The sequence below is a fragment of the Neltuma alba genome, unplaced genomic scaffold, assembly GCF_004799145.2.
Source record: "Neltuma alba isolate B1F8T4 unplaced genomic scaffold, ASM479914v2 tig00010341_pilon, whole genome shotgun sequence".
Lineage (NCBI taxonomy): Eukaryota > Viridiplantae > Streptophyta > Magnoliopsida > Fabales > Fabaceae > Neltuma > Neltuma alba.
In genome coordinates, this window is record NW_021635251.1 from 209,774 (window position 1) to 228,759 (window position 18,986).

The window sequence follows — 18,986 nt, forward strand, 5'->3', positions numbered from 1 at the left end:
GCTTGATTCATTAATCATTTGATTGATTAACAATTTATCGATCAGCTTATCGATAATTCTTACCAAATTGAGTGAAGTGTATCAAATCCTCGTTGCCCCTGATCGATGTGTTGATCGATAATTGACTTATCGATCAGCTTATCGATAATCCTCCTTCTAACTTTGTTCTTTCTCCTCACGTGCTTCATTTATCGATCAGGTGATTAATAAATTATCCCTTCCTGGTAGCATGATTATCAATGTCTTTATCGATCATTCCATACTCTGTTTACCTCTGTTTTTCTTCAACAAAATAGAGCTTCCTACAAAACAAATTTCTATACACTCTGATGCTTAAGTTAGTCTTTTAATCATCAAAACATTAAATCTAAAGATTCAAATTTAAGAGATAATATGAGATTTCTTACAGCTCATTGGGATTTACCATTCCCAATTCTCTTATGAAGTAGTTGAACTTCTGTTGATCTAGAGGTTTTGTAAAAATGTCTACTATTTGATATTCAGTGGGGATAAATTCTACTTTTACATCTTTCTTTTGAGCATGATCCCGAATGAAATGATGTCATATGTCAATGTGCTTAGATCGGGCATGATGAATTGGATTCTTGGACAAGCTTATCATACTCGTGTTGTCACACAGGATTAGAATCTCTCTCAAGTTGATTCCCAGATCCTGTAGTTGTTGTCTTAGCCATATAATCTGAGCACAACAGCTAGCAGTAGCAACATATTCTGATTCTGTGGAGGAAATTGCCACATTATTCTGCTTTTTGCTTGACCACGAGACAAGGCACCCTCTAAGGAAATGACATTATTCGCTGGTACTCTTTTTGTCCGTCTTATAACCTCCATGATTAGCATCTGAGTATCTCATGAGATATTCTGCACCTTTCTTCGGATACCAGATTCCCAAATTTTGTGTACCGACAAGATATCTGAGAATTCGCTTGATGGCTCCTTCATGTGATTCTTTGGGGGATGATTGATATCTTACGCACATTCCGACATTGAATTGAATATCAGGCCTGCTTGTAGTAAAATAGAGTAATGAACCAATCATTCCTCTGTATTTGGTCAGATTCACGTCCTTGTCCTTTTCTTCCGCATCCAGCGAGATGGTTGAACTCATAGGAGTTTTTACACTTTTAGCATTTTCTAATCCTTATTTCTTTAGTAACTCCTTCAGATACTTCATCTGGGATATAAATATGCCATGTTTCTTCTACTTGATTTGCAACTCCAGAAAAAAGTTCAGTTCTCCCATCATCGACATTTCAAACTCACCCTGCATTAGCTTGGCAAACTCTTGACAGAGATCCTCATTAGTAGCTCTGAGAATAATATCATCCACGTAAATTTGAACAATCAAAAGTTCCTTTCTACTTCTTTTAATAAAAAATGTAGCGTCCACTTTGCCTCTTTCAAAACCTTTTTTTATCAGAAAATTGCTAAGGCGTTCGTACCAAGCTCTAGGAGCTTGTTTTAAACCATATAGAGCCTTTTTCAGTTTGTAAACATGATTAGGAAAGTCTGAATCTTCAAAACTAGGAAGTTGTTCAATAAAAATTTCTTCTAAAATATAACCATTTAAAAATGCACTTTTAACATCCATTTGATATAATTTGAAACCTTTTATGCAAGTAAATGCTAAGAGTACTCGTATGGCTTCCAATCTAGCTACTAGAGCATATGTTTCCTTATAATCAATACCTTCTTCCTGATTATTGCCTTTAGCTACTAATCTGGCTTTGTTTCTGACAATTTACGCAGATTCATCGAGCTTATTTTTGAATACCCATTTGGTGCCTATGACCGGATGATCATTAGGTCTGGGTACCAATTCCCAAACTTGATTCCTCTCAAATTGGTTCAGCTCTTCCTGTATTGCAACTATCCAGAATTCATCAGATAGAGCCTTGTCAACATTGATAGGTTCAATATGTGAGATGAATGCAGAGAAGCGTACTTCATTGAACACTTGTCTCTGGGTTTTGACCCCTTCATTGACTTTACCAATGACTTATTCCAGAGGATGGTCTCGGTTATGTCTCTAAGCCTTAGGCTGTTCTAAGTTTTCTTGTTGAGAAGGTTTATTTAAAACATCTTTGTTTTCTAAACATTCTGAAGGTAGTTTATTTGAAAATTTGTTTAAATCTAGTTTTTGAAAGTTTTGAACGATCTCAACATCATCATCTAGAGGTTTTGAGATCGGCTCAGTTTCAGCAAACACAACATGTATTGATTCATCAATTGTGAAAGTGCATTTGTTGAAAATCTATAAGCTTTACTGTGATTAGAGTAACCAAGAAATAAACCTTCATTAGCTTTAGGATTGAATTTACCAAGATTCTCTTTGTTGTTGTTGTGAATGTAGCACTTACTCCGAAGATCTTTAGATAAGCTAGGTTACGCTTTCTTCCTTTGTATAGCACATATGGTGTTTTCCCAAGCAATGTTCTTATGTAAGCTCCATTAGAGATGTAGCAAGCTGTGCTCATTGCTTCTGCCCAGAATACTTGTGAAATTCCTTTCTCATTCAGCATTACCCTTGCCATTTTTGTGAGCACTCTATTCTTTCATTCAACAACTCTGTTTTGTTGAGAAGTTCTTGGTACTGAAAAGTTGTGATCAATTCCATGTTCGTCACAGTAGTTCATGAATTTGTTGTTTTCAAATTTTCCTCCATGATCAGACCTGATTGATACAATGGAAATACCTTTCTCATTTTGGACCTTCTTGGTAAAAACAATGAATGCATTAAATGTTTCATCTTTAGAGGAAAGAAACAGAGTCCATATGAATCTTGAATAGTCATCAAGTATCACAAGAGTATACAGATTTCCACCGAAACTTTTAACTCTTGACGGACCAACCAAATCCATATGAAGCATTTGGAGTGGCCTTTTAGTTGAGACTGTCTTCTTTGATTTAAATGAAGACTTTGTTTGTTTACCCTTTTGACAAGCATCACAAATAATATCATGTTCGTATTGAATTTTCGGTAAACCAATAACCAAATCCCTTTTTGTTAATTTTGAAAGGTGATTCATGTTAACATGTGCAAGTCACTTATGCCAAACCCAACTTTCCTCCTTTTTGCTAATAAAATAGTTTTTAGAAAATTTTGAGTCAATTTGAAGTGTATAATAGTTACCGTCCCTTGGAGCTCTCAGCTTTATATTCAACTCTTCCTTCTTCAAGGGCAAATCATCTTTGCTTATGACTAAGCATTCTTCTGAATCGAAGATTACCCAGTTGTTTTTGTCGGTACTCTGACTGACACTGAGCAGATTGTGACACAGACCTTCTACGTAGTACACATCTTCAACTTACATTCCTTTGTCACTTCCTATCTCTCCAGTTCCAGCAATTCTTCCAGATTGGTTGTCGCCGAAGCTTACTTTGCCTCCTTCTCTCGGGTTAAGTGATGTGAATTTCTCAGTATCGCCTGTCATATGTCTGAAGCATCCACTGTCAATGTACTATTTGTTTGTTCTGGATGCTTTGAGGCATACCTGTAACAACACAATCATGTTTTAGGTACCCATACCTTCTTGGGTCTTTTTTGGTTAGTATAAGTTGTCATAGGCACATAAGTACCTTTGGGCACCCATTTTAATGTCCCGTAAATTCCTTTCTTCTTGTGATAACAAGAAGAGGTTGTATGACCTTTACACTTGCAATAAGAACATAGTACAAAAGGATTAGAGGAATGAACAATATTTCTAAAGAAGGTAAGATACGATTGGCCACTACTTTTCTTCTTTCCCTTTACTTTATCTTGAACAGGATCATAACCTATTCCAGTTTTATCCATTGAACATCATTGAGCTCCCAGAATTACTTTGAGCATTTCACTGCCTTTAGTGAATTTTTCCAAGGTTTTTGTGAGATCCTTAGCCTTCTTTCTATTCTGTTCACATTCCGTACATGCTACAGGTGGAGCTATACTGTCTTTTTACTTCGTTTGCTGTTCCTCCAGAAGTTTTATTCTTTTCTTGGAGTTTACCAACTCCTTTGCAGTTCTTACTAATTCTGAATGTAATGCATTGTATTCAGATTGTAATTTATCATAGGAGGGTTCAGAAGTGATTACCTCATCTGTCTCTGAATCTTCATCTTCCTGAGCCACAAGACAGATGTTGGCAGTTTCTTTATCGTTGCTTTCTTCTTCTTCTTCTGAAGAACTATCTCCCCAGATTGACGTGACAAGGGCTTTCTTCTTTCTGAACCTTTCTTTCTTCTTTTCTTTGTCCTTCATCTTAGACAGCTAGGGACACTCTACTTTGATGTGTCTTGGCTTTTTGTATTCGAAGCAGATGACTGGTTCCTTTTGCTCATTCTAAGATGTGAAGATTTTGTGTTTTGACTGAAACTTCCTTCCGGCTTTGTTCTTGTAGAATTTCTTAAATCTTCTAACAATAAGACCCATTTCGTCATCTTCTAGGTCTTCTTCGTTGTCATCTTCACTTTCTTGAGTTCTGAGAGCAATGCTTTTACGGTTTTTCTCATTCATCTCCTTTTTATATTTTTTCTTGCTCTCATATTCTGTAAGACTCTCAAATAGCGTTGCAACTAAGCCAATTGATTCTCCCTTCATTTCCTCAATGGCTGTTACTTTTGGCTCCTATTCTTTTGTGAGACTGCTTAAAATTTTTCTCACTTAATCTTCCTAACTATACTTCTTTCCGAGTGCAGTGAGGTGGTTCATAAGATGCGAGAATTAACTTCCATGTCTCAGATACTTTCTCTATCCTTCATTCTAAATAATTTGAATTCTGTGGTGAGGGTGTTGATTCTGCTCTGTTTTACACCGGTGGTCCCTTTGTGAGCTATCTACAGTGCTTCCCATATTTCTTTCGTAGTTTCCAAACTGGAAACTCAGAAGTATTCTCTTTGGCTCAGTGCACAGGTGAGTATGTTGATGGCTTTGTCATTTAGTGTCACTAACTTTCTGTCTTCTTCATCGAACTCGCTAGGACTCTTACGTACTTGTTGTCCGTCTACGGTTTTCATCAGAATATAGTTGCCATGCTCGATTACGTCCCATAATCCATATTTAGTGGCTTTGATGAAGATTTTCATTCTCGTCTTCCAGAATGTATAGTTTTCTCTAGTAAAGCCAGGTGGTTTTGATGTTGAACACCCTTCGGGTAGCATGCTGTCTCCGAATCCTACCATGGGATCTCTCTTCAGACTGTTAAGTCTTTACAGAAGAGACTTGTTCTGATACCAAATGTTAGTGGCAGTCTCACCCAAGAGGGGGTGAATTGGGTGAGTTATAAAAATCTTGCGAATTTAAAGCAATAAGCTCATAGAAACAGAGAGTGTGAGTTAGAGAGATTTCACCGAAGAAAAGAGGACACAGAATTTATACTAGTTCGGTCTCAACCACTTGACCTACGTCCAGTCCTTAGAGCACCTCTGAGTATTCTACTATGTTCCAAGATTAATCAGGCTCTTGGTGCCGCAGTACAGCAATTGATTCACTCAATCACTCCCCTTTACTACCCGTAAGGTTACAATCCCTCTCAAGAGTCCACACTCTTGAGTTTCACACAAAACATGATTAACGATGATAGATACAGACTCTCTCACAGAGTAATTAAATGAGAAACACTAAAGCTCGGTATATGCTAGAACAGAGTATCGAATGTAACAGTAAATAATTAGCAGAGGGTAGCTCGCGTATTCAATCTCTTCATTTAATGCTTCTTCGCGCCTTTTATAGTTCAAGTAGTTTAATAACCGTTAGACGGAAGAGCTTCTAGCCGTTGAGAGTTCGGTTGCGTGTTTTCCCAGTTGCAACGGTTCTCCCCATCAATACTTCTGACATGGTAGGTTACAGGCTACTAAACAACTGCTGGAGAGCCGTTGAGTTTTTCTTCGTAATCTGCAATTTTAATTCAATAAGTTTCTCTTTACAGAGTAAGACTTAGATTAGACTACGATAACTGGGTATCCTTGATCGAAATAATGATCGATGACTGGTTGATCGATCAAGTTATCGATTATTCAGAATGAGAACTTTTGACATAGGTAACTATGTTTATCGATCAAGTGATGGATCATTAATTTATCGATCAAGTGATCAATAAAAGGAAACGGTGACTTCATAAAGGTATGCAGAGAAAAGGAAGCTCAAGGTCTCTTTTGATTCTGAAACTCTTTAAATAGAGAATTAAAACAAACACGAAGGCTGAGAAAAGCTCAAATGAAATAGATAACATATTTTGAGAATCATCGCAATTGATTGAAGTTTTACTGAAATTAGTCAATGATCGAACAAGTAATCAAACACTTGTTGATTGATCAGGTTATCGATAAATAGAGTGATATGAAAATAGATTTTTAAGGAATAATGATCAAACACTTTATCGATAAATAGATGATAGATAAATTTATCGATAAATGATAAAAAAAAATATTCAGTGAAAACACAAACTATATAAATTATTAAATAAATGATCGATTAAGGAATGATCGATCAAGTGATCGATAAAATAGAACAAGGAGACTTAGTCCTGTAAAGACAAGGAACGGATTTATCGATCAAGTTATGTGAAAAACAGAGCACACACATAAACGGGTGATTGATCATATTATCGATAATTGGATTATCGATCAAGTGATCGAAACACCATATGTTAAAGACGAGATACCGATGATCGATTATTTGATTGATAATTCACTGATCGCTCAAGTGATTGATAAGCCACAAGGAAAACAACCTGCATATTGAGTGGGTTATAAAGCAATGTTTGATAACGTTATCAAAAAATCACTGATCGATAAAGTGATCGATAAATGTTGATTAAGACAAAATACAAAGTGAGTATAGCGCTTTACCATTTATCATGTGATCGATAAATGCTTACCAGACTTGTGTCCCATTATCTGACAATTATTCGATCATTTGATTATCGATTAATTGATCGATAATTTTCTGCAAACTTTTATACATAACTGAGTTAACAATGATCGATCAATTGATCGATCAACACATTATTTATCAAGTTATCAATCAATGTTTCTACTTAGTTACTTGTTTGTATAGAAATATTATCTATCAAGTTATCGATAATCCTTTGATCGATCAGGTGATCAATCAACACAGATTCTTTAATTTGTTATCATCAAAACCGTAATTCTAACAACTAGAGCTCTCTCATTTTGGTATTTTGTTAATATGGAACTTCTATATCATGTTAGACTACTTATTTTTATAATATTACACATACAGAGTTATGATTACTTAAATTTGTCTATATTTTAACTTCCATTAACTTGATGCTAAATGATATTTATTTATAAATTTAATTAAATTCTAGACATAAAAATTTAGGATGTTACAAGGAGCGATTTAGAGAAATTGTTTGCTGTATTATTGAGACACTAAGAGCTTGTTGAATCTTGGAGATTATAGTAGAACTCTCACAGGTGCTGTAAGAACTAGACGAAAGTCAAGTGGTTAGACTGAACCAGTATCATTTGTGTTTCCTTCTTTTGTTACTCCTTCGATGAAATCTAACTCTTACATGTTCTATTTACATTATTTATTTTTAAATTTTTTATCAACCAATCGACTCCATCTTGCATGAGTTGCCATTCTAACACAAGACACATTTGGTTGACAAGTTCTTTGGGAACTCATTTTCTGGCAACAATGAAATTTCCATTATACATGGGATGTGTGCTTCCTACCCTTTTAGTGGGAACTAATTTTCTGACACAGTGAGAAAATTTCAAAGACAAGTTTGTCCTTTAGTAATATTGTCCCAAACTCCAGTTCTTCTTGTTATTTAGGCATATGGTTCTTCTTCTTGTTTAGGGTGATGAAAATAGGTCTGAGAGAGGCACACTTCCCAATCATTTTGGTGGCCAAAACTATAGGAAAATTTGAAAGACAAGGAGTTGTTTGAACACCGAACACGGTGTGTGTCTTTATTTATGCCATTTGTTTACCGACTTTGTCACTGTTGAGTCACTCAGTCAACACACACAAATTGACTAAAAAGCATCAACCTTCATTCAATAAGCTTTTCAACAATATCTACCTCATAAAAAAAATGCTTTCATACGAAATAGATATGATTTTTTGGATCCGATTCAAAATTTAGTGAGAAAAATGTTTCTAGCCCTTGCTCACTATTTTAATCATCACTTTAAAATTACAAAGTGTTTTAGATGGGTCTCCTAGCATTAACAACTAGCTTTAGAGAGCTTTCCAATGATAGCTCATTTATCTAATTTGAATTGAAATTGAAAAAGTTATATCTAATAAAATATTACTTTGTTTAGCATGTCAAAAACAAGGCAATAGAGTGTCTAAGTAAGACAGAATAAAATTCAAATTTTATGTACAAATTGAAATATGTCATGCATAAATTGGAATTCTAATTTACATTAATAAATCCATGTTAAGCTTTAAACTGGGATAAGGAAATGACTATATTCTAATTTGATAGAAAAAATTTCAAAGGTGATGCATCAAACTCAAATTTTCTTGAATAGATTCAAATTTGATGTAAGAAATTCCTACATCAAATTTTCTTGCTCCTTTTCTTATCATATTAAAGCTTAAATTTCATCATACATGAATTTATCAATCTAAATCTAAATTAGGAAAATAGTATATCATTGAAGAGCTATTTAAATCTAGCTTCTAATGAAATAAAACATATTCAAAAATTGTTTATACTTGTAAAGCTATGATAAGAATTATGAACAAAAGTTAGAAATATTTTAGCCTTGAGTCTTTTACCTTTGGTAAATGTTATTATCAAGGAACAAAAAACCAGACCGGAAACTAAACCGGTCAAGACAATGGGTCAAGGGTTACTGGTCGAACCGGAGGTTGGACCGGGGTCGAACTGGTCATATTAAAATAATGCAATTTAATTCATAACATTAAAATAGAACAGAATTTATAAATCATAATCACTCAAAATAGAGATAGAAAGTTACAAAAATAGTTTAAATATTTAATTGTACCAAACAATATTAATAAAATACACATCTTTATGATTATGTAAAATCACAATCATCATTAAGATTATTGGCAAGAGCATGAGACCTGATAATAACATAACACTTCACTAATTGCAGATTAGCAATTACCAATACACTGTAGGGAATTGAAAGACGACGCGCAGTGGAAATCAACTTAAAATTTAAAACTTTCAACCCCTTGCCCGGATCTACCGATCGCGTTTAAGTTAGGTAGTAAGAAGTGTAATATCCTTTAAAAAAATTCAAAAAAAAAAGAAATAATTGAAATATAATATAATATAATATTATAATATTTTATAATATTAAAAAAAAAGAAAGTCAACTTTCCACCGAAATCGGTGGAAAGTTGGGGAAGGGGGCGGTGGAAAGTTGGGGGTTGGGTTGAAAAACCCCTCCCCCCAATAAATGAGCAGGTAGGGGTGTTCAAGGCCGGCCCGTCCCGGTCGGCCCGTTCCGGTCCCGGTCTTATTGGGACGGGATGGATCCGTCCCGAAATTTTTCGGGACGGGACAAAAAAGGGACCGGGACGGGACGGGACACGGGACGGGGTCGTCCCGTCCCGGTCCCTTTTTTTAAAAAAAAAATTTAATTTTTTTAACTTTTTATATAATATCATTTTTTTCATATTTTTTAAGATTTGAGACTATTGTATGGAACTATGGATATATTTATTTAGAGTTTTTATATTTGTTATGATTTGAGATTATTGATGATTAGATTTTTTAGCAAGTTTTTATTGTGTTAAAAGCTTTTGTTTAGAGTTTTTAATAACTATTATATGTAATATTTTGAGCTTTTGTTTAAGAGTGCCCAAACAAATAAAAAGATGTTTTTATAAGATTTAAGCTCAAAAAATATAATTAAAAAAATCAGATTTTTTTTAAAAAAAATTTTAAAAAAATTAAAAAATTAAAAGAAAATTTAAAAAAAAATATTTCGGGACGTCCCGTCCCGACCGGGACCGGGACAACCCCGGGACGGGCCGGGACACGGGACAGAAAATCTGTCCCGTTACTGTTCATCGGGACGGGCCTGTCCCGGTCCCGATCCGTCCCGTGAACACCCCTATGAGCAGGGGGTGTTAAATACACCCCCAACAATTCATTCTTCCCCCCCACAGCAGGGGCAAGAAGGAGCGAGAGAGAGAGGGAGAGGAGAGAGAGAGAGAGAGAAAGGAAGTGTGTGTGAGCGAGAGAAACATACCGGTGAAACAGAGGGCAAGCTTTGAAGATATTTTAGGTACATGAAATTATCTCTTTTCATCAAACTTTCTTCATAAATATTTCATATATATTTTATGCTTCCTAATAGTAGTATTATCATAGTGATTAGAGAAAATTTTGAGACTTATATATGATATAAGTATTGAGTTTTGACAAAAGATGACTATAGAAATTTAGAAGTAAATGAGTTGTTAATTTTAATCGGTTTAGATTTCTCTATTTGCTAGTTTTAGTATTTAAATTAATTTATTTAGTGGAAAATCTGTTATGTATGAGATATACCATATTTTTACCGATTAAATTTAAGTTAAATAATTTATTTGGATTGTTTGATATATTATTGAGATTTTAATCGGTTTAGTTTTATTTATTGGGTGACTGGAGGTTTTAAAATAATTATTGTAGCTAAAAAGTTTATTATTTATGGAAATATATGTATGGTAGTTGTACCATTAAAGTTTTAATTAGATTATTTAGTTATAAATATTTGAAGTATTATTAAATTTTTGAGAGTTTGATTTTGAGTTTTAAACTGAAAAAGAGAGTTTTTAGAATTTATAACATAATAATTTTATATTTAGAAATTGTTGAAAATCCTTTTTATTAAGATAAATAATTTGGAGGTGGTAAATAAATAATTTGGGGTTGTTAGAAATTTAAATAATATAGAGAAGTTTAATTAATTAATTAATTAGTTTATATTAATATGTGGTTATATTAATTGTGTAGATTAATTATTGGTTGAGCAAAGGATTGACCTTCTGGTAATCCTAAGTATTGCTTTGGCGAGAGATAACCACTTTCCACTTGTTATATGTGCTAATATGTTGTTTGTGAGTATTTTCCTATTTTTGAATAATATTTGTTATTTGGAATTTGAGTAGATATATTATATCTGTTGAGTTATGAAAATCGTCTTGTGGGATTTTTGGAATTGTGATTGAGAAGTTTGGAAAAGATATATGATTTATATCTTATTGATTATACTGGAAAAAGATTGAGACATTTTTCGTTAAATTGTGAATGATTTGGTTGTTATTTGGATTTTGGATTGAGTTCGATCCTACCACATGGTAAGGCCACTATTGGTGCACATTGGTTGGCTTCTTCTTTCGTCCCCCATAGTGAGGGATAGGCCTTTGTGGCTTCTTATTCGTCCCCCAAAGTGAGGGATAGGCCCATATGTTTGATTGATCCCCCAGAGTGAGGGATAGACTTATGTGGCTTGTGTGTTGGCCCCCATAGTGAGGGTTTGGATGATTGAAATTATATGTCTATGGATATATCTATAGTTCTCGAGAATTTATAACTGTCCTACTTGACACCTCACGAGCACGTGTTAGTATGTATGATGAGTTGGAAAGTTGGTTACTGAGGCATTTGTCTCACCCCGTGGTTTAACATTTTTTCAGGCGATAGTTCAGGTGGTGGCCCATCAGGGAAGGCTGCGGAGGCATAGTGTGCTGTTATAGCTTGTATAGCCTCCCTGCTTTTGTTCTATGTGTTGACTTGTTATATATTGCCACATAGGGCTCATCTACTATCATGTTGTAAAATAAAACTTTTAATTACTACTATCTGGTATGATAGGGCAGTGAGGAGGCCCGAGACATTTTAGACTCTGCATGTAACGCTCTTTTGAAAGTGTTGACTTTTGACTAATGAACTCTATAGTTTATATTAAACTGATTTATCAGTTCGTATGTTGAAAATATAAGTTTGGTTTGGGCTAATGGTTGAATGATATTTCTAGACTTTGGAAGTCCAAGGCCCAAGGTAACGATCGATGTTACTCTTATTATAAGTTTATTTCTTTTAACCATGATAGCGATTTTAAAATTTTAAGTTTTCTTCTTTTCTATCATGGTTAATCATTCAAATAAATTGTTGGATTTAATCTAAAATGGTTTTGAAAGAGCGGTTGTCACCAGAAGCATTACCTTCGGTGTTCGATTTCCAGGTGGCTCGGTGATTCCACCGTTCAGGATGCCTCTGCTCGCCTCCTTTGTCGTTCGAAGTCGACAACTCCGGTCGGCTTCCTCTACCGGTATCCACACGAGTAGCCCTCAATCTCGAACGACGTGCTAGCGTCTATGTCCGTCTAGGGTTTTCAAAAATCCGTCCTCTCTTCTCACTTTTGGCCGTCCCTTATCAGCTTAGTGCTTTCGCTCTCACTCTTAAAACCCTAGCTCCTCATATCAAATATATAGGATGCTATAGGTTTAATGAATGATTTTTAATTTCGAAATTAATCCTAAATTAATTCTGAAATTAATACAATATCAAATATTGCCTAATCAGATAAGAGAATAATTAAATAAATATGGTTTATATTAAATCCGTCTCACAGATTTAATTCACCTATTTATTTAATTCAAAAATAAAGATATGACGGAATTAATTTACATAGATCTAATTTATACTTATAAATTAAATCTAACAATTAATATCTCTTATATTTATATAATATATATATATATACGAATATATATATACATGTCCACCCTATATTATTCATTGAATCTGGACATATCTTAGATTCAATGAATCTGGACATCATAACTCGCGTTCGGCTATTTTGTGTGCGACCCTGTAGGCCCATATGAAGTTGGCAGTGGGCCATTAACTATAATGACTCACAAGTCGTAAGCGGTCTCTAGCAAGACATCACGACTACCCAAATCATATGAGGATCGTTGAACGATGTAACCTTTCATACAACCATATCGCGTCCCTTTTGTCACACGACATTTTGGTCATGGATGAGGCATGGAGAACGTCATCCTCCTATTCATGACCGTTACTTTCTCGATCCCTGAGTAGTCTGAGTATAGAAACGGAACTACCTTTCCATTATAGTATGGCCATACATTTCTCAGACTCACTCATCGAGGGGCCCAGTAATGTCTCTCTACGAATGTGAGGGACAAATTCCATCTTGACCATTCACATTCCTCCGCATGAAAAACCACTAAGCCTGAACATAGTCTTTATGATCACTCGGTCAAAAGTGACTTTTGACTAGGTCAAAGCTAAGCGTTTCTCATGTAGGAATCCATGATGATCTCAGGTCAAAGGGCACAGTGACATGGTTTGTATATGAGAGAAGCTTATGACTTAACCCATGCAGCTCTCTCATAGCGGGTCGGTCCAACACCTTGTACTCTTACATGTGCCTATGACTTTAATTTATATCTCTATATATCTTTAAAGTCATACTGGTCTTATTTCATCTCTGCTCCCACATAGATGACCGACCAGGGATATTTAGGATAAACCATGAGTTATCCAAGGATAGTCATCACAGTAAACATGCAAATAATATGATAACGTAATTAATAAATTCATAAATTAACAATGTTCAAAACATAATGATTGGCCCCTAGGGCACAATTTCCAACATACACGTCAATAAAAACCCCATAAATTTACAAGACTCTCTAAAATCACAAGAAAAATGCCCAATAAATTTGGAAAAAAACAAAAGTACCTCAACACCATACTTGATGGCGGACGGCCACACCACCAAGAGTGTCCAATTTGGAAACTCGATGCTCTATATAATTAAGTCCACCGCCTCCCACCCCTCCGTTCTGCAAACCATTCGATGGAGACATGAACTCCGATTGACCACCACCAACACCAAGATCTACAATCTCAGAAAGGAAAGTTCAGAGACACAAACACACATACATGTAAATAGTAACCAGCTACGGAAATGAAAGGGTAACGAAGCTGGAGGGGAAAATTCTCCCAGTAGTGGAATTGAGCAGAGAAAATTTTGACTTGAGGAAAGGAAAAGGAGAGAAAAAGAGGAGGATGAAGCTAGCCGGAAAACTGGAACAATCACCCACGACCAGTGAAGGAAAAACAGAGCACATTTAAGTATCTAAGTCTAACTGAATGAAAATTACTAACAAGAAGCAAGAGCACAGAAGCGACCACCTGCGGCTGCGACGTGCAGATCTACTTGAACCACAATGACCTGCTGCTTCAATGTCCGAACTGGACGACCTGATGGGAAGATCTGGGACCTCTGACAGTGAAGAAAACTCCAACAAAATAAGGGTGGATTCAGCTAGCAATTTTCAATTTGGGGGAGGGAAGAAAAATGGCGAAAAGCGAAAGGCAAAACTCACTGAAGCTGGCCTTTGATTTCGACCTGCCTGCTTTGTTTTTTTTTTTCCCCAAAGTTTGCCTGTTTAACTACGTCATTTCCTGGGATTCAAGGTTGGAAAAAAAAATAGTTCAAACCGGGAAAACCATCAGACCGCCGGTTTTCCCGGTTATGACCGGTCGGTTGAACCGGTTTAAAAACGGTTCAATAGACCAACGATTTTTTCAACAACCCAGACCGGACCAGCTACCAGTTCACCGGTTTTCCGGTTGAACCGGCCGGTCCGGTCCGGTTTTTTTTTTTTCCTTGGTTATTATAATATCTCACAGACTACAAATATAGTACTCAATAATTTTTTTTCAACGACATATATCTAAATAATTTAATTCTAAAACATTACTCCTATTTTTTTTTTAAAAAAATATTTGTGACTTTTACTCACAATCTCAAAAATAAATTCAAAATACAAAGAGTTTTGTTTTTGATTGGTTTATCAATATATCTATAAAAGTAGAACAGTCGGCAGCCCAACTAGTGACACGAGTCGGGCAAGTGAAATATTAGCACACCCACATTCAGTTAGAGATAACAAAAGATTAGTAGAATATTAGTAGATTATCATGATTATTATGATTTATATATATAGAGTAATGTATATTAATTTCCAGAGAAGTGCTTGAACGTGAGAATGCACGTGTGGCTATATTTCCGGTTGGGGTGTCTCCCCACAATGCTAAGATCGTGTGCACACTCACCATTTATCATGGTGTCATGCATCTAGTGCCTATGGCAGTTTGGGATAGAGCTGGTAATGCGAGCTGGTGGTATGCATACAGCCAACCCGCAGCGGTGCAAGCTGAAGTCGCCTGCATAATGCTAGCCCGCGCCTACTGGCCCGCCTAAATATCTTTTTTAAAAAAATTATTATTTGTATAGGTTGAGTTTAGTTTGAAATGTTGAAATCGGACTCGGAGTTTTGAACTTGAGTAGTATGTTATAATAAAATAATGTGAGGATTAATTTATAATTTGAGAAGATATTTTAGAAAAACTAACACATATTTTCTCTAAATAATTAATTTGACTATTTTTCTTATCCAAATTAATTAAGTAGATCTTTTATGTGTGTATTACATATGCAATTACATGAATGAGGCAATGTCAATATGGAATTTGAGGGTCAAAATCCTGTATAATATATTGGGAATTGCATGAAAATAAAAATAAAAGAAAGAAAAACAGGCTAGCCCACGGGGTGAGGGCTTAAAGGGGTGCGAGCTACTCTAGCCCGCACCTTGCTGATGCTATAAATTTGATGTGTTCTACACACATGTTGCATGCAGTGTACATTTTTCTTCTTGTATTTGCTCAAACCTCTTCTCTTGCCAATCATGTATGTCAAATGTTTGTAATGCCTTAAGTGTTGTCAAGCCTAGCCATCATAATTAGCGTATTTGTATTCACATAGTTCAATTATGGACAATGCTAACGTGCTTTGAAAACCAAGAGGTTTCATCTATTGAGCTTGTCATGCAAGATATAGAGGTGAGTTTGTACTTTATAGTTTGTGCGCTTTATCTTGGCTTTTCACTTTTTGACTTTTTTCCAGGATGATCGAATTCATAGAAATGTGCGTAGTGGATTTGTTCGTGGGCATAAGAAGAGTTCGCATGAGGAGAAAACCTGTGAGATTAGCCATTTTGATGTTATTCCCAGTATTGGGGGTTACCATTCTACCAGGCATCCATATCATATAAACTTCCAATATTTTACCGTGGTTAAGCCATAAGTGAATGGTAGTCGCATTCCGATGTATGGGTTTTCATTCAAGTCTTTTAGCCATCTCTAGTCTGGTGAGTTTGATGACCACTTCATTGTGGACGAGTGTTACTATATTTACGTTTTTTTTTTGTTATTTTCGATTGGTCTTACTGACTCCTTGATTGTGTTTTGGGTGGTGTTGTGTCAAATTTATGATAGATTTCATTGAGAAGGTCACTCCAATTGGGCCTGGTGAGGAATGCATTGTTAATGGTTGAAGTCAGATTTGTGTGGACATCAGACTAATAGATGAAGAGTGAGATGCGTGCCATTGATTCAGTTATATTTTGTCCTCTAATATAGTTTCATCTAGTGGAGAATGACCTGTTCCAATGTGCTTTGTTTTTTGTAGTACGGTGTAACATCTTGAATTTTAAGTCTAGAAATACAAAAATTAGCCTAAAATGGGCAGGCTACTAGACCCTTTTTGACAGAAGTTCCAAAAGTTCCTTAGAAGGATGAGAATATTCCCAGAGACCAAATGCAAAGAATTTTCTGGAACTACGAGACAGGCAAGTTAGAGACTCTGATAATAAGAGTAAGAGATGACACTACTACCAAAAAAAAACATAATAATTGATGATTATTTTTGGTCATATTTGACAATTAAAAAGCATCAAGTATGCCTGCATCATATATTTAGATGTGGAATATTTGACGGTTAATAACTGTCAAACATTTTTGGTAATATTTAATGGTTCTGAATTTCAAGCCGTCAAGTATTTATTACAAATTTTACCATTACTAGCTTATATTACTTGATGGTTGTTTGAGTAACCGTCAAGTATTCTAAGAATACTTGACGGTTACTCGTAAAACCGTCAAGTATCTTGAGGGTTTTATACTAATAACCATCAAGTATTTATTTTTATTTTTTAAATACTAGTACTGCTTTTCTAACAGCCCCCCTGTATTATGAAATTTCATACAAAGCAGCATTTTTGGAAAAACAGAACTAGGCCAACATTCAAACTAATATACAGCAAGTAATAATTCAGTCATATGAATCTAATTAATCACATACCGGACAGAAATTTACATTATATACATCTTAATAAAATCATACAATATGTAGTGTTAAGCCAAACCAAAATTTTAATTTGGACAAGCACAAGAGGCTAAAGCAAAAAATCAACCAAAACCAAAATTGGCCAATTGCTAAAAACCACAACAAAATTGTATTTACTAAAGCAGTCTTCTACTTCTCTATCTATTTTGTGCCCACTGACAGTGCAAAAATATTACCAGCTCTTCAATGATTTCTTCCATATGAGAGGATGAATACATTGTGCAATATGTGTCGATAAAATACTGTATGCAAAAGCAAAATTGAAGTTAGATATAAATGTAAAGCTACACTAAATATAATTCTAAAATATATAAATTGAACTTTAACAAATGCATATTACCTTCACAAGGATTGTGTCGAAATTATGCATAATTATTTCCTTCATGAATTTCATCACGCAATACCCACAATTGGAGCTTTTGTTTGACTGACATGGCCACTATAAAGAATTAGGAAAGGAAATTATATTAGTCAATAATATAAATAAACCATATTTAGTGGAATAGTAAATAATGGTAATGAATACCTTCACTTTCTTCCATGGGAAGGCTTCGTCAAATTGGCCGTTTTTTATTGGGGGCAGGGTAAGGCTTGATCTGTGCAGTATAGCCATAAAGCCCTGAGCAGACAATGAAATTGAATATTAATCACTGTCAAAAATTATATTGAAGCAAGAAATTAAATTAAATATGAAGAATAGATATAAATTTTACTTATTAAACAATGAAACCATAAACGGTCGATTGGTCGGATCCCTATTAAGAGAATCGAGATACCAAATCCTTGGCTTTATGGGATTAACCACAATCAGCATCTCCCCTGAGTATAAGAAAGACAATTAGAACAATTACAAAATATTTAAAAATAAAATAATCTAAGGAAGTGCAGTATACTGCCCCTGACAGTAAGGCGCCAAAAACAAAGTCTTCCTAGTCTTTGCTACCCTAGAAATGAAGATATCCGCCAAATCTCTGGATAAGTCTTTCCTCTTCACATTAAGGTTGTGGCCATCAAAAGCGTGGGGGCTGATAATCTTAAACTTGTGATCAAGGCCACTAGGGATTATAAAATTCTTGTAAAGATATGTAAATCAAGAAACAAACAGATTAATAGAATAAATGTTCATGTAGTTAAGTATCTAATTAAAGTTTTAAGAAATACCTGATATAGTTATAAGCATTTATGTTGGCCATTCCATGCATCAGAATTTCCTTCAATACATCATTTGTGATGTAGTCTAACGAGGGTTGACCATAGATCTCTGGCTCAAACTCTAGGGGAATCATTAAGGGATCGCCATATTCTAATCTAGCCCTCACCACATATTCCACAAGATAGATTCGGAATCTTGATGATACCGCTTGAACAAGCTTAGAGGTCTATTTCTGTGGCGTTGATAATGAGTGATCGCCCAATAGGCTCTTTTTCCCCTTAGACTGACAAACAAACTGTTCTTAATTAAAATAAAATTTATTTTAAATCAACTGAAGGTTTCAACCTATACATATATACCTTTGTAGGATGTCTTAACGTAAGAAGACAGCCAGGTCAAGCAAAAAGCTACCCACTGCTTGAGCCACTGTCTCTACATCTGGGGTGGGCATCAGAAGGGCATAATTAGGATCAATAGTAGTGTTCAACTGCACCCTTATATGATTAGCAGGGAGAGGCACATTATGAATCATGCTCTCTCTTGATAAACTTAACATACGGCCCGTTGCAACTGTGTGATGTTTAGGGCTATC

General features: G+C 35.1%; 1 protein-coding gene across 1 annotated transcript; it reads right to left on the reverse strand.

The window, feature by feature from the left end:
• Nucleotides 1-17,303: 17,303 nt before the first annotated feature.
• On the reverse strand, nucleotides 17,304-18,527 carry LOC114755790 (uncharacterized). The gene is made up of 7 exons (XM_028944663.1): nucleotides 18,403-18,527; nucleotides 18,145-18,296; nucleotides 17,972-18,060; nucleotides 17,768-17,860; nucleotides 17,582-17,680; nucleotides 17,418-17,483; nucleotides 17,304-17,330 (listed from the first exon to the last, which is right to left on the reverse strand). The coding sequence occupies exons 1-7, from the start codon at nucleotides 18,525-18,527 to the stop codon at nucleotides 17,304-17,306; spliced, it is 651 nt and encodes a 216-aa protein (XP_028800496.1).
• Nucleotides 18,528-18,986: the final 459 nt, after the last annotated feature.

Bases quoted from the DNA above. Each gene is read 5' to 3' on its own strand.
- LOC114755790 (XM_028944663.1), bottom strand. From the start codon at position 18,527: ATGATTCCCCTAGAGTTTGAGCCAGAGATCTATGGTCAACCCTCGTTA. The intron at 18,297-18,402 runs GTATTTCTTAAA...TATAATCCCTAG, and splicing joins AATGCTTATAACTATATCAG to TGGCCTTGATCACAAGTTTA. The intron at 17,484-17,581 runs GTAATATGCATT...TTTTGCATACAG, and splicing joins TCGACACAATCCTTGTGAAG to TATTTTATCGACACATATTG.